General features: G+C 42.1%; 1 protein-coding gene across 2 annotated transcripts in view; it reads right to left on the bottom strand.

Moving 5' to 3' along the window:
* KCNAB1 (potassium voltage-gated channel subfamily A regulatory beta subunit 1) overlaps positions 1-16,328 on the bottom strand; it is a 453,549-nt gene that overhangs the window by 420,172 nt on the left and 17,049 nt on the right. The window contains exon 1 of one of the 2 annotated variants that reach the window (XM_061168185.1): positions 10,582-11,045. The exons of the other annotated variant lie outside the window; for it this stretch is intronic. Within the exon in view, the coding sequence (XP_061024168.1) occupies positions 10,582-10,823 (242 nt within the window). The 5' untranslated portion in view covers positions 10,824-11,045. Of the gene's footprint in view, positions 1-10,581; positions 11,046-16,328 lie in introns of those variants that run through there. 2 annotated transcript variants of the gene reach the window in all.

The following is a 16,328-nucleotide window of genomic DNA, read 5'->3' as shown; positions in this document are numbered from 1 at the left end:
AGATGGGTCAAAAGACAGCAACAGAACATTCTCTGAAGGAAAGCCAATGGGGTGATGTGCCTGCCTTTCTTTTTTCCACACTACCTGCAGAGGTCTGTGGATGGTTCAGAATCCCATTCTTGGAAACTCCCAGATGTAGAAAATTTGTTCTATCAAATATCTAATAGATATTTGCTCTATCAAATATCTAATGGGGTTAGGTTATGATAACATATCACTGTTACAACATGAGGGCTTCTCAGAATCCCAAGAATACACTGGTCATAACTTCTTACTATTTCCCACTTAGAGCAGATTTCCCACTGTGGTATCAAAGGAGATGCTTCTAAATTTTCACAATCAAGGGGATATGCTGATTCAACTTTAAGTTCTGGTCTAGGATTGTCTGGGAAAAATTTAAGGATTTCTACTTTTTGTGGTTCAGGGAATTGAATGAAGAGCTTCATTTTTTGATGAAATAGCACATCTTAGTGGCTCTTGCAGGCACTGCAGAGAAATTTAGGAAGAGGTTTTGTTGTTTGGTTTCTGTTTTTTCCCTTGAGTAAAAACATAATCATTCCTTGGACAGGAAAACCAGCTCTCAAAATGATTGTTTTTAATATAAAACAGTTATAAATAATTTCTATCTGAGAAAAGACAGGTTCATATAACCCAGTGTTGTTCTTGAGCCCTGAATTTCCAGTGTTTCATTATGCATAAAGCAACTATCCTTCTGGGAAACCACAAGTGGAAATTTCAAAACAGAATGAAAATAATATTACAAATCCAAGGGGCACTCATCTCTCACCCTTGCTTACATTTTAAGGCATTCTCTATTTAAACTGACACTTAAAACATACTCGTTTTAGAATTTCTGTTCTGTTCCATAGGAAATAAACATTCGGCCCCATTTTGAAGAGACCCCCTTCACTAAGCCTTCTAAATCTTTCACTAGCCGGCTCTTTGGGTTTCAAATAATCACATAGGCTCTGAACCTGGACCATTTCAGTGTCAGCATCATTCCTCCAGCAATGTCAATGCCAGGAGAGCCGCAGTCAGAGGACCCAAAGCAAATTAGCACAGGCTCCAAGACTGACCAAAATGAGGCCAGTCTAAAATAAATCGTGTAGGCTTTTTTTACCATGGAAAATACAACCCCCTGCTCAGCTAGCATTTTTTTTTTTCTAGGCTTTTGATTTTCACAATCATGGCCATATCTACTTTTTAAAGAAGATCTGAGTGTGCAAGCGTTCCATGAGAAATGTAGGTCAGGGGAGTATGTGGTGAAGGGGTGTTTGGAGGGTTGGGAGAGGCTAGGAGGAAGACAGTGAGTTCAGCTGAGTAACAAAAATAATTTTCAACTTCCACAGCAGCATGGAAATCATGAAAAGCAGAAAAGGCAAGAAGCGGGTAGTCTTTCCTAAGCGTTCACCATGTGCCCTCTGCGTGAACAGCACCACACTGGGACGGATGCTCTGTGTGTCTTTTCATTTCATGGACAAGGAATCAGAGGATCAGAGAAAGGGGTGGGGTGGAGGAGCTGGTCTGCAAATCCTCCAGCCAGGATGCTACATTCCCATTATGACAGAATCCAGGGAAAGAGTTTACAGAGCAAAAACTAGCTCTGACTTATCTTTAGAATCTTCATTTAGAGATCAGTGAAAGCTATCAGTTAACTAATATTTCCAAACGCTTCACCCAACACTTTTGAGACAAGTTAGTAGATGAGTGAGGTTTCGCTCTAGCTCTCTTTTCCTCTTCTTCAGGCCTTCTCCCTTGCATCCCTTCACGGTTCCTGCAGCACCGTGCTGTGCCCTGAAAACCAAGCTTGCCCCCAGTGCCAGTCTAGAACCTTCCTTCCTGTCTTCTCTGTTTTCAGGTCAGCCTGGCCAATGTCCCGTTTCCTTCTTGATCTGCTGCCTATTAGCTTAGATCACACACCTCCATTTTAACTGGAGAAACGGAGCCTCTAGTTGAAGGAATTCTCAGGCAGTGTGGCAGGTGGATGGGAGAGGTACTGGAAGGTACCAGTGGGAGTTCTAGCCCTATTCATTCCATTCTGTCTCAAATTATTTCTATTCCAAACACAAGGCTAGGCACTGGAAATATACTGACTGATGAAAAGTTATTTTTCTCTTTATATTACACCATTTGGAGAGTAATTTATTCCAATATGTCATGAGGCTGTTTTCATTAAATAGGAGACAACATGTGAAGTAAAAAAGAAAAAAAAAAAAAAACACTTTATCAATAGATCCTAACAATATGTTCCAATAGGAGAAGCAAAGAAAAAAATGCATATAAGCAAATGAGGAAAGCAGAGTAATATGCTCAGAACTGTGCGAGATTTAATTACAGGTGGTTATTTTATGCTCCTCTCTCTTTTCTAAACACATCACCATACACTTTTTCTTTCAGCCTCTGAAAGATGACTAAATGATGGATTCCTAGGATGGTTAAGAAGGAGGTAAAGCAAGGGAATTCTGTTTGTTAGGCTCCCACTTGGGCAGACAGTGAGCTAAGCACTGTCATGAGTGTGAGTTCATTTAATTCTTACAACAGCGTCATGAAGTAAGTTGAATTAGGCTCATTTTACAGATAAGGAAACTGAGACCCATCAAGGTTAAGTAACATTTTATCTAAGATACAGGAGAAAATATGCGGCTAGAGCACTATTAAAGGGGAAATGGGTATTCTTACTTGTCCTTGGGGTCTTTCTGTTTCCCAACTTCTGAATGCATATACCCCAAGAAGCAATACACACAGGAACAAAGCATGAGAGGATTACAAAATCGTATAAGTTCTAGTCGTTCTCCTCAAGATGACAAGAGCATATTTTTGAGACACACACCACATACACATGATCCAGACGACATGAATCAAAGACAAGTCATGCTCTGAGAGACAAGGGAGCGTCTGTGGGCTGGATTTACCTTGGCAAAGGGGACATGTAAGAACATTCTAGGTGGGAAAAGTTATGATGAGTAAGATGAAAGTAATGATGCATAAGACTCAATGTTTCATTACTTACAGTGAGTAAGATGAGAGAAATGGTGAGTGTGACTCAGCATTTCGGGACAGGGACAGAGGGTCAGTGTGCAAAGAAGGAGGACTGAAGCAGATCATAGAGCAGAGCAAGAACAGTAGTGCTTGGAAAGCTGGACTGAGTGGGATGGTGAATGTAACAAACTGCAGCATCCCTGGCAGGCAGGGTGTAGGGTGTGTGCAGCGTCTGTGGTGTGTGTGTGGAGGGTGGGGGGCAAGAAATGTGTGGGGAGTATGGGGAAGGGATGAGGTGTGTGGATGTGTGTAGGGGTGTGGGATGTATGTGTACAACGTGTGTGGAATATGCGGTGCATGTATGATGTGTGGGTGTGTACATTTGTGTGTGTGATGTGTGTGGTGTGTATGTGGTGTGTGGGGGATTGTGCTGGGTATGTGTGGGATACGCGGGGGGTTAGAAATATGTGTGTCAGGGTGGTGTAGGGAAGGGTTTGGGGTGTGTAGTGTGTGAGAGGTGTGGGGGGTGTGGGGTGTGTGTACATGGTGTGTGTATGTGGGCTGTGTGAGGTGTGTATGTATAGTGTGTGGAACATGGGGGGGTATGTGTGTGATATGGGGGCATATGTACGGTGGGAGTGTGTCTGTGTGTATGTAGGAGAGTGTGGGGGTATGTGTGAGGTGTGTATGGCGTGTGGAATATGCGGGTGTATGGCTGTGTATGTGGAGGCTATGAGTGGGGTATGTGTGTATGGTGTGTGGGGGGCGGTGTGAGGGTGTGTGTTGGCATGGGGTGGGATGGGGTTGGAGGGGTGAGAATAAATATGGATTTGGAAAAATCACTGGACTGGGACCAAAGGGCAAAGGCTCTAGTCCCAGCTCTGTTGTTGACTGGAAATGCAACACTTCTGAGCCTCAACTTTCTTCAGCTATAAGACCAGAAATTGGAGCAAATTATCTCCAAGGTCTGTCCCACATCAGCAATTCCAAAACACCCCCGCCCCACCTATCATTTTGCCGTTTCCCACCTTCAACTCAAGGTTGTAGAAAATTTTGTCTTTGGTTGGCAAAAAGCATTCTTTTTTAATTTGAGAAAAAATTGTTTCATTACATGAACCTGTCATTATAAAACAGCAAAATCTGTTTTATTGTTAGTGAGGAACCTTTAGGTATAAAAAATTTCAGACTAATTGGAATGCTGTTAAACTGAGGCTATTTCTTCTACTGCACCTACTTGCTTTGGCTGAATTATTATTTGCTATGATGACCTTTATTAATATTAGGGGCCCCATGAGAGAGAGCCTGAAGAATCTCAATGCTGTGTTTACTATAAGGATTTTTTTAAAGATGTTATTAATTACACCAAGGAGAAGAACTTTCTCTCTAACCTCCAGAAATGTTCCATCCCTGAACAGCTGGCTCCTATCCATCTCAAGGACTCTGTGATTTCGGTAAAGAGCTCTGTGGCCCCTTCCCAGTGTGGTACTGCTGGAGGGCCCAGAGCCAAATCCAGGTCCAAGTCCGTAAGTAAAGTGTGACTGGGACACAGCCATGCCCACTCCTGTGCTTACTGTTGATGGCTTCTTCCCTGGTGGCTCAGACAGTTAAGAATCTGCCTGCAGTGTGGGAGACCAGAGTTCGGTCAGGAAGATTCCCTGGAGAAGGGAATGGCAACCCACTCCAGTATTCTTGACTGTAGCCCGCCAGGCTCCTCTGTCCATGGGGTCACAAAGGGTCGGACACCACTGAGGAACGAACACTTTCACTCTTCCCTTCCACCTACAAGGGCAGAGCTCAGTAGTTAGAACAAAGGTAGATGTGGCCCATGAGCTTAAAATATCCACTGTCTGGCCTTCTACAGGAAAATTTTGTTGACCCCTGTATTAGACCTTCAGTTTACATCTGCTTGAGTCCCTCTTGGCTTATGTATTATAAAATGGCTTCAAATCTGGGTGTTTATAGCATATTAATTCAGTCTATTTTGTGTGTGTGCTTTGTCCATAAAACTATTTCTCTATGTACTTTTACCTTGACCCAAAGAGGGGAAAACCACTAGACCATTCAGGTATGACCTAAATCAAATCCCTTATGATCATACAGTGGAAGTGAGAAATAGATTTAAGGGACTAGATCTGATAGAGAGAGTGCCTGATGAACTATGGACGGAGGTTCATGACTTTGTACAGGAGACAGGGAGCAAGATCATCCCCAAGAAAAAAAACTGCAAAAAAAGCAAAATGGCTGTCTGAGGAGGCCTTACAAATAGCTGTGAAAAAAAGAGAAACCAAAACCAAAGGAGAAAAGGAAAGATATACCCATTTGAATGCAGAATTTCAAAGAATAGCAAGGAGAAATAAGAAAGCCTTCCTCAGTGACCAATGCAAAGAAATAGAGGAAAACAATAGAATGGGAAAGACTAGAGATCTCTTCGAGAAAATTAGAGATACCAAGGGAACATTTCATGCAAAGATGGGTTCGATAAAGGACAGAAATGGTATCGACCTAACAGAGGCAGAAGATATTAAGAAGAGGTGGCAAGAATACACAGAAGAACTGTACAAAAAAGATCTTTACCACCCAGATAATCACGATGGTGTGATCATTCACCTAGAACCAGACATCCTGGAATGTGAAGTCAGGTGGGCCTTAGAAAGCATCACTATGAACAAAGCTAGTGGATGTGATGGAATTCCAGTTGAGCTATTTCAAATCCTGAAAGATGATGCTGTGAAAGTGCTGCACTCAATATGCCAGCAAATTTGGAAAACTCAGCAGTGACCACAGGACTGGAAAAGGTCAGATTTCATTCCAATCCCTAAGAAAGGCAATCCCAAAGAATGCTCAAACTACCGCACAATTGCACTCATCTCACACACTAGTAAAGTAATGCTCACAATTCTCCAAGCCAGGCTTCAGCAATACGTGAACCGTGAACTTCCAGATGTTCAAGCTGCTTTTAAAAAAGGCAGAGGAACCAGAGATCAAATTGCCAACCTCCACTGGATCATTGAAAAAGCAAGAGAGTTCCAGAAAAACATCTATTTCTGCTTTATTGACTATGCCAAAGCCTTCGACTGTGTGGATCACAATAAACTGTGGAAAATTCTGAAAGAGATGGGAATACCAGACCACCTGACCTGCCACTTGAGAAACCTGTATGCAGGTCAGGAAACAACAGGTAGAACTGGACATGGAACAACAGACTGGTTCCAAATAGGAAAAGGAGTACGTCAAGGCTATATATTGTCACCTTGCTTATTTAACTTACATGCAGATTACATCATGAGAAATGCTGGGCTGGAAGAAGCACAAGCTGGAATCAAGACTGCTGGGAGAAATATCAATAACCTCAGATACGGAGATGACACCACCTTTATGGCAGAAAGTGAAGAAGAACTAAAGAGCCTCTTGATGAAAGTGAAAGAGGAGAGTGAAAAAGTTGGCTTAAAGCTCAACATTAAAAAAACTAAGATCATGGCATCTGGTCCCATCACTTCATGGCACATAGATGGGGAAACAGTGGAAACAGTGGCTGACTTTATTTTTTTCGGCTCCAAAATCACTGCAGGTGGTGACTGCAGCCATGAAATTAAAAGACGCTTACTTCTTAGAAGGAAAGTTATGACCAACCTGGATAGCATATTAAAAAGCAGAGACATTACTTTTCCAACAAAGGTCCGTCTGGTCAAGGCTATGGTTTTTCCAGTGGTCATGTATGGATGTGAGAGTTGGCCTATAAAGAAAGCTGAACACTGAAGAATTGATGCTTTTGAACTGTGGTGTTGGAGAAGACTCTTGAGAGTCCCTTGGACTGCAAGGAGATCCAACCAGCCCATCCTAAAGGAGATCAGTCCTGGGTGTTCATTGGAAGGACTGATGCTGAAGCTGAAACTCCAGTACTTTGTCCACCTAAGAGCTGACTCATTGGAAAAGACCCTGATGCTGGGAGGGATTGAGGGCAGGAGGAGAAGGGGATGACAGAGGATGAGATGGTTGGATGGCATCACTGAGTCAATGGACATGAGTCTGGGTGGATTCCAGGAGCTGGTGATGGACAGGGAGGCCTGACATGCTGTGGTTCATGGGGTCGCAAAGAGTCGGACACGACTGAGTGACTGAACTGAACTGAACTGAAGCTCAGGTTCACTGTCTGGCTCAGAGGTCAATGGTTTTTATTAGTACTAGAGATGGCCTCTTAGAAATGACTGCAGGACCCTCTTGAGTGACTCTTTTATAGATCTTAATAAAATGAATTCACAAAAACTTCTATTTTTGCTGAAAAATTCTAAGACAACAGAAGGATCAGCACAGCAACTTGGCACTTTTTACCGCACATGCAAACAATTCCTCCGGTTTCTTTTCAGCTGATACATGTGTTTGCATATTTACTGATTTTTTTTCCTCCCCTGGTCACCCTTAGTTAGAAATATAACCAAGTCTCCATGGAAACACAACATAATGCTCTCTCGCAGATGATCAAGGGACCTGAGCAGCTGGTATTGGGCTGAAGGCTGCAATGGCATCTGACCAAATTAGGAAGAGAAACCAGCTTACCCAGCTCTTCCAGACCTTTCAGAATTCTAAGCTCAGCATGGAAACCTACACAGATTGAGAATTACTGCAGATTTTTTAAACTTCTCTTATTTTTAACAACTTTATTGATATATAATTTACATATATACAACTCACCCATTTGAAATGTACAACATAATGACTTATAGCATATTCATAGAGTTGTTACTGCAGATCTTCTAATTCTTTCTTTTCCTTCTGAGAATACTCTTATCCATCATATGTTTCAGCTATAGGGGGCTGTCATCTCCTGACATGAGGATGACTGACAGGAGTCTACAGAATAAGCAGGAAGTGGACCTACTTTCCGTGAACACCTACTGTGTGTTAAGCACTTTTGTGTCACAGCTGGCCCCTTGTCACACAGTTTGTAAAGCAGAAGCATTGGGATTTAAACTCTGGTCTCATCAGCTCCAAAGTCTATTACCTTGGCACTACACAGGAAACAATGCCCTTCAAAAAGAAGAAAATAGAAAAGACAGGTGTAATGAGGTATTTTAACGTAGCTGTGGTCTTGGAGGGAGGTAGAAAATAAAGTAAAGAAGAATATAAAAGTCTCCTCACCCAACCCCAGCTACACTTACAAGAAGTTAAGGTCAAAAGACAGGCTGGGAAGGAACAAAGAGATTCTGAATTCTCTTCCATTAAAATCTGTCCCTCATGCTTAAAGGAGAATGTTTGAAATAAGAACAGTCAGTGTGCCTTGAAAAAAGAACAAAGTACTATGGAAATTTCGAGAAAGAGGAGGAGGATGACGATATATATCAGGAAGATGTGGCAGAAAACAGCAAGTTCATAATTCAAAGACTTGGCTATTTTCTGGAGCCAATTATCTACTTCAGTTCAGTTCAGTTCAGTCGCTCAGCCGTGTCCGACTCTTTGCGACCCCATGAATTGCAGCACGCCAGGCCTCCCTGTCCATCACAGACTCCCGGAGTTTACTAAAACTCATGCCCATCGAGTCAGTGATGCCATCCAGCCATCTCATCCTCTGTCGTCCCCTTCTCCTCCTGCCCCCAATCCCTCCCAGCATCAGGGTCTTTTCCAATGAGTCAACTCTTTGCATGAGGTGGCCATTATCTACTCAACTGTACTTTTTTCTCCTCATATTCTGATCTAGGAACCACAATCTCCTAAGTCCCATTCCTTCCCTGAGTGTGGGCTAGTGGCACCTAGGCTGGCCTAAGAGCCTGCCTCTGTGAGCAGGACCTGCCAGTCCTGCTCTCCAAGGCACCTTGAAGAGTCTTCTCAGAACTGTACTCTCAAGTCGTGCAGAAGACAGGATCTGCAGGCGTGCCTGGGGACCCGAGCTGCTGTGACTGCTCCCCTCAAGCAGGTGGGCTCTAAGCCCCCAACTTCAACTAAGACACTTTTGCTCGTCTCTATTTGAACAAAATAGAGATGAGCATAACTGCTTGTTATGCTCTACTCCATAACTGCTTGAAAAAACACTGTCCTGGAACACATGTTCATCCGAACATGGACACATATCACAAAATATGTAATTGGTATTCAAACTGAGACTCTGAGCAAAAGAGGCATACCCCCTGAAGATTTACACAAGAGTTCATGGTGATACCACCCATCCTGGGATGAAGATGCAAAGACAGATTATTTTTTAAGCAATGAAACAGTCCATCCTTTCCACATCTATACTCCACCACTGTTACCACTGAGGGTCAAGGAAAGAAAGGAGAAGACACTGAGAGGATGAGGAGAGACAGAGAGAAGGCAGCTCCTTCCAGTAAAGATAGATCAGGGAGGACAGGTGAGGACTGACAGCATCGCCTCGATCCCAGGCTGTGGGACCACGGATTCTTTTGGAAAGGCTGTTGGTTCTTCTCAGGCTCCACTTCAAAAGCACAATGGGATGAGTTGTCCGATGTTAATATACCCTATAAAACTCGAAGAGTTCATTCCTCTTCTGTAGGAGCCCTTTATTGCATAAAGAGTCTGTGTGAAATACTTTGCTCTCCAGAGAGGAGCCATCTCAATGTAAATTGCTTTATTAATCAAATTAGCTGGTAACTAGAGCAGTAGTTACTGCATTAAAATAGACCTTTAGATTATAGAATAAAATCACCTAGGGACATCTTGTCTATACAAAAGCAATCTTATTCTGTAAACTAGAAGTTTTGACTTGAACTAAGACAACTGTTCTTTATAAATGGTAAGGGATTTGGTTTGGGGTTTTTTTGGAGGGGGGAGGGGGAATTGTTTGTTTTCAGTAACCTTGTTCTTCCAAACAGCTTTTGCTCAGCTTCCTGGATGTTTAAAACTCTAGGCATTTGTCAAGCAAGCACTGAGGCGGGTATAGCTGGGTTATTTAGCTAAGCACAGACATACTTATAGAGGTTTGAACAATAATTGCTCTGAAAAAGAATGATACTTCCTATTTCAGAGCAATTTTAAAAGATTATACATCCAACCACATACTAGGAAAAAATTTCTCCCTTTTGTTAATCTTTCACAGAATAAATGGATGGTACTGGAGGGTTAGAGAACAACCAGTAATTTATGTTGGGCTACACTGATAAAAAGTGCTGTCATTTTAAGAACTTGTTCAGTCTCCTGAACTGCTTTATTAGTTACTAGTATAACCACATGATTCAGGCTTAAAAGAAAATAACAGCCTTGAAGACCAGGCAGCGTTAAAAAAAAAAAAAATCCTATTCTTAATTTATAAATTTCCTTAAGAAGAATAGAGCTCCCATTCATCATTATGACCTGCAAAAACACATACTCTTGCTTCAGTATCAAGCCAAAGACATTTCTAATGGCATGAGGATGGGAACATCCACAGGTGAGCCTGACTATACGTAATCTTTGAGGCAAAGAGAAAGTGGACAATTTAAAGCTTGAAAAAATAAGGCAGCTCAAGAAGAAGGCTCACTGCATTCATTTTTCTTTTCCTTTTTCTATATAATATATTTTTTTTTTTTTGCTATTTCAATCCTTCTTTCTTTAATAACAACAACCTTTGATTTCAATGCAGCGCCCTGGCTGGATAACATTGTAACCCACAAGTACCTGTAAGGCATGCCCGTCTCTGCCCTGATGGTTTCCTGAAGCGAAATTCCATGGACACGTAAAAACTTCTCCAGGTATTTCCGTTCCACTGCTCCACTGGGCCTAACTGGCCAACAGGCTGCCTGCGGCGGAGGCTTGGTCACCGCTAGATGCCGTCTGCATTTCAGAGCCGATTCACTGGATTTGGGCAGACCCAGCTTGGGGCTGGGGATGTCTGCACAAGCAGGTTTATACAGATGCATGCTTCATAAACTCAAAGAAGCAAAGCTAATTTCACAGTACTCCACTCTAAGACTGGCTGTATCTTGCTAGGATTCTCTTGGGTTATCTGGCTTTGACGCGTCCCTAAAAGGGACCAGTTTGTTTTCCTTAGATGTCCCTTATCGTTCATGCATGCGAGCAGGCTCCTGAGGCCCTGGCAGAACTGTGAGTTAAGTCCCTGCTGAAGCCTGTGCAAAAAGAAGTCTGACCAAGACCAATCACATTTCTCGTCCCTGTAAAGTCTGCAAAGTCGAACTTAAGCAACCTCTTATTGGCCCTGGGGAAAAAAAATATGGGCACCCTTCCCCATGTCTTTCTATTTAGGTAAAAGAAAATATTTTGGTGGGATAGGGGCCAAATGTTCTGTTCTCATAAGGACCATAAGGCCCTGGGGATGATTCATGAGTATGTAATGAGACCTCTCTAAGTCATCAAACATACCATAGTCAAGTAATTTATTACACTATTCATTTGGGTGAAAGGCCCATTAACCTTTTTATTTTTCAGATGTTACAGTCAAATGACAGGAGATATCAATAAGGTGACTGTAACAAGCAAGGAACCCGTACAAATATGCCTAACTGATTTTTGACAAAGATGCAAGAGTAATGCAGTAGAAGGGTAGACTTTCTGACAAATGGTGCTGGAGAAATTGGACATTTATAAACAAAAACAAACTAAATGAACCCTTGACTTAAACACCGCGCATTTTTATAAAAATTAACTCAAAATGGATCACAGACTTAAATGTAAAATGTAAAACTATAAAACCTCTAGGTAAAAACTTAGAAGAAAATCTTCAGAAACTAGGGCTAAGAGAAGAATTCTTGATATCAAAAACACAATCAATAAAAGGAAAAAATTATAAACTGGATCTCATCAACTTTCTGTAAATGAAAAAAACAAATTACCGATTGAGAGGAAGTATTTGCAAATCATATATCCAACAAAGAACTTATATCTGAACATATAAAGAAATAAAAACTCCCACTCACTGGGTAAGGGGTATATGAGATCTCTCTGGGTTGTTTCTTACAACTGCATGTGAATCCATAATTATTTCAAAATAAAGTTTTTTTTTAAAAAGCAAAGAAGTTCCTCGTATAAGGTCTTTCCACTTTGTGATTCCAGCTGTGACTCTCCTCCAACCATGACCTCTGGGCATGAATGGGTCATCCAGTTCACCAAGCTTCCTGTTTCTAACCATATCCTTGCTCACATGGCTTCTCCCTAAACCTTTCAAATGTTCCCTTAAAGCTCATCTCCTCAAGGAATTCTTCCCCAAGCTCCTAACCCCTAGTACACAATCATTTCTTGAAATTCCTCTTGCAATTCACTTCAAAAGCACTCACTTCACAGCTCCAAACAGTTTCCCAAACATCTGCACGCCCCTGGTGATTTCTGCCATATTTTTGTACCACCTATGCCAATATTTATTTAGTGTTTGGGGTTATTGATAACTTCTTTTTTAGCTAAACAAATTTACTTAGTGTTATGAATTAAATGTCTGTTTCCTTCCAAAAATTCCTATAGTGAAATTAATCTCCATTGTGATTGAGGTGAGGCCTTTGAGAGATGATTATGAGAGTGGAGCCCTCAGGATTAGGATTAGTGCCCTTATAAGAAGAGGCCAGAGAGTTGGCTTGCTCTCTTTCTGCCATGTGAAGATGCAGCAAAGGATGATTGTCTGTAAAAAAAAAAAAAAGGAAGAGGGCTTTCGCCAGAACCTGACCATGCTGACACCCTGATCTTGGACTTTCCAACTTCCATAACCATGCAAAATCAATATTTATTGCTTAAACCATATAGTCTGTAGTAATTTCTTACAGCAGCCCTGAGAGATTTAGTAAGGCAACAGTGTATTATTAGCATCACAAATAGAAAAACTTTATCACTTGCAATTAAATAGAGTCAACCTGGAAAAAATAAATACAATAAAAATGAAGAATAGTATTAACCTATAACCGGACATTATTGGTGTCCAAAGGTGTTCTCAATCAGAGACAGACTTATGTTTTTGGTTTTTACTGAGAAGATTGATAAGTGTTAAAGAGGTGTTTTAGGTATTTTAGCACAGATATGAGAGGTTTTTTTTTTTTTTTCTTTTAATCTCCCTTTTTTTAAGGTAATCAGAAGAGGTGAAAGAAATTGAAATAGGAATATACCACCTTTACTTATTTAATGCCCCTTCTGTGTACCAACTAAAATCATCTCTTTGTCCACTGATGGCAACTTGTACCTGCTTTGGGAACACAGACTTATAATATATTGTCCCAGGACTTCCCTGATGGTGCAGTGGATAAGAATCCGCCTGCTAAGGTGGGGGACACAGGTTCAGTCTCTGGTCTGGGAAGATTCCACATGCTGTAGAGCAACTAAGCCCATGTACACAACCACTGAGCTCTTGCTCTAGAGCCTGAGAGCTGCAAAGATTGAGCCTGTGTGCTGCAACTACTGAAGCTCATGCTCTGAGAGCCTGGGCTCTGCAGCAAGAGAAGCCACCGCAGTGGAAGCCCAAGACCACAGCGGAGAGGAGCCCTCACTCTCCGAAACTAGTGAAAGGCTCCACAAAGCAATGAGGACCCAGTGCCGCCAAAAATAAGTAAATGACCATATATAGTCCCAGAGTAGTAGATACGTCCCCCTGCAGGTGCACATCTAACTCCCCTCTAGACCACCAGCTCTTTGGAAGGAGGGATGGACTGTATCTGGCATAAGCTTGTAACCTCCATAATAATCAGCAAGGTATTTTGAGAATGATCACCACTTCAGAGATATTACTGGTTTGCTTGCTTGAATTTTAAACTGCTCAAAGCCACCTTTCCCCTTATTAATCAGCTTCTAATTTCACCCCAGCTGCCAAAGTTCTGAACCTCAAAGGAGAAATAAAAGCTTACAAAGAGAAAGCCAGAAAAGCTAGAAGAGCAATCCAGCAGTGGTATGGAGTTAAAGAGAAATTCGAATTCCCAAGTAAAGTTTGTATCTATTATTCAGTCACTTGCACTAGCCACTGTTTAAATCAGCCACAGAAGTGGTTCTTCCAGTGGAGTTCCACCAAGGAAGAAACAGAGTGAACCGGAAGAGCAGTCATGAACAGGGAGACATGAGCCCGCTTCATTGTTTTCTTCTGCCCTCTGAATATGGATCCAGGCCCAAGAAGGGAGAGAGGGAGAAGAAAGCCAATATTTACCAGAAGCTGAAATTTTTTACTAAGTTCTAAAAGTTGATCATTGTCATAAAAGGTCCCAGTTTGAAGACAGGGAACAGAAACTATATTTATAAAGGAACTGTGTGTCCTTTGGCTGTTGATCAAATTCAAATAAATTTTAAATGATGTGTATAAGACTATAGGAAATGGCTCTGAGCAGCTGGGTTGGGAGAAGTTAATATCTGTCTTTTTTTCCATGGGATGATAATTCTTATATATTGCTCAGAATCCTTACATGTTATACAAACCCACGGTCAGCAGAGTATGGGAAAAATGATATGGCTATCTGATGAGAGAGGTGCTTCCGGCCATGTTCTGCTGATGGAATGCAAGAGGCCCTGGGACTTGTAAGTCACAAATAGAAGTTCATATAGCCCTGGATGGTAAGCAGGCTTAATCCACACCTGCTCAGCATTCGTAAATAACCATGTGACTTTGGGCAGGTCTTGACTTCTCTGTCCCCTTAGTTTTTATGGCCTCAAACTTAAGTAATCTCTAAGTTTCTTCTAGATCTAATATCCTGTGAGTCTTAAAGGCTACTTGGGCTAGACATTCTATAGAGATGAGCGCCTTTCCTGTGTTGACTCAGTGAACTATTAGCTAGTTCTCTAAGATACCAGGCCCATGAGATTGCTGCCATTATTCTTGGAATATGCCAATCATATTTATAGCCTAATTTTAATTTTTTCTTGGATAAAGAGGCAACTTGTTAAACACAATATCCTAGATTTACGGATATCTCACAGTCATCTAAAAACTGTCTTGGCCTACAATTGAAAGCTGAGACAGGAACTGGAGGGACCAGAAGAACGGAACTGTGTTTTCACAGCCAGGATGAAGGGTAGCTGCCCAAATGAATTTGGACAAGAAACACCAGACCACAGATGCAAGCAAGCCTGCCTTCCTATTCCAAGTACTTATGGGAACTGTGTCCTTCTGCTTTGCAGGTGATGCTGTGACAGAGCAGTCACATGACTGAGATGTCTGCCTCCCTGGGAACCATCTGACTAGATTCTCTTCTTGTCGATGCCATCGTCTCTTCTCTTCACCTTTCCCAGAGCTACCTGGGGTCTAGTTGCATGTTGCATGTGATGAGACCACAACTAAATATGTGCGGGTTGTATCAACTTAACACAATGAAGAAAATATCGCCTCTGCCCTTCACTGTGAGGACCTCACAGTAAAGGAGAACAGGCTACAGAGCTGTACACTGTGAGCCAGAACACAGCAAGCAGTGAGGAGAAATGAAAACCCAGTCTTGGAGGCGGAGCAGAGGAAGTAACAGCAGCAAGAAAAGGAAGGGTGGGAGGGTGGAAGGGGTTCTTCAGAGGCTTGAAACCAAGCATGAAGCCCAACCTTTTTTAATATAATATATATACTTTTTTTTTTGGCTGCACTGAGTCTTCATTGCTGCGAGTGTGCTTTCTCTAGTTGCAGAGAGCGAGGGCTACTCTCCAGTTGCGCTGAACGGGCTTCTCTTGCTGCCGAGCATGGGCCCTGGAGTGTGGGCTCAGTGGTTGCGGCACACACCGTATGTGCAGTCTTCCCAGAGCGGGGATCGAACCACGTCTGCTGCACTGGCCGGCATTCTTAACCACCAGACCACCAAGGAAGTCCAAGGAAGCCTGATCTAGAAAGTCTCTTTATCATTGATTAGACCTCTGCTAGACAATACATCTCACCTCCTTTTAGGCCAAAATTTCTTTAGGAATAGAATAAAACAATCCCGGCAGCACTGGGGAGGGGACACACGTGAAGCACATGAGGTTACATCATGGGAGTAATGGAGGGCGCCAGTCAAGGCAACCTTAGCTCCTGAAGACAACGCCTCTACCTCAGTCTCAGTCTGTTTTCTCTTCTCCTTATCCCTGCTGCTTGAATATTGTACATTCATGCGCTTCAATGTAAAAGCAATTCCTCCCCAATGTGTAATTATCATATTACTAATATATACATAGATATATACTTTATAGCCTTGTTTTAGGGAAAACAGAACACGCATAAGAGTGATCAGGGCTATGGTCTCTTTCTCAGCTGTAAAGGGCTGTGGCAGGGCTGGCCCTTGGGATTTCACTGATACCTGTATTTTATCCCACACTGACTCACATCTACAATAAGAAAGCATCTTTGAGTTTTGGCATATGCAACAAAAGTTCCCCTCACTACTTTGGGTGTGTCTCTCTTGCCCATTCTGCAAAAGGTCTCAAAAAATGACAAAACATGGTTTTATTCTAAGGTAAATGCAAAGGAAATGGCCAATGGAACTGAGATGTGGAAA

The sequence above is a fragment of the Dama dama genome, chromosome 19, assembly GCF_033118175.1.
Source record: "Dama dama isolate Ldn47 chromosome 19, ASM3311817v1, whole genome shotgun sequence".
Classification (NCBI taxonomy): domain Eukaryota; kingdom Metazoa; phylum Chordata; class Mammalia; order Artiodactyla; family Cervidae; genus Dama; species Dama dama.
The sequence above is the reverse complement of the archived record's forward strand: the minus strand, read 5'-3'. Positions and strand labels throughout refer to the sequence as shown.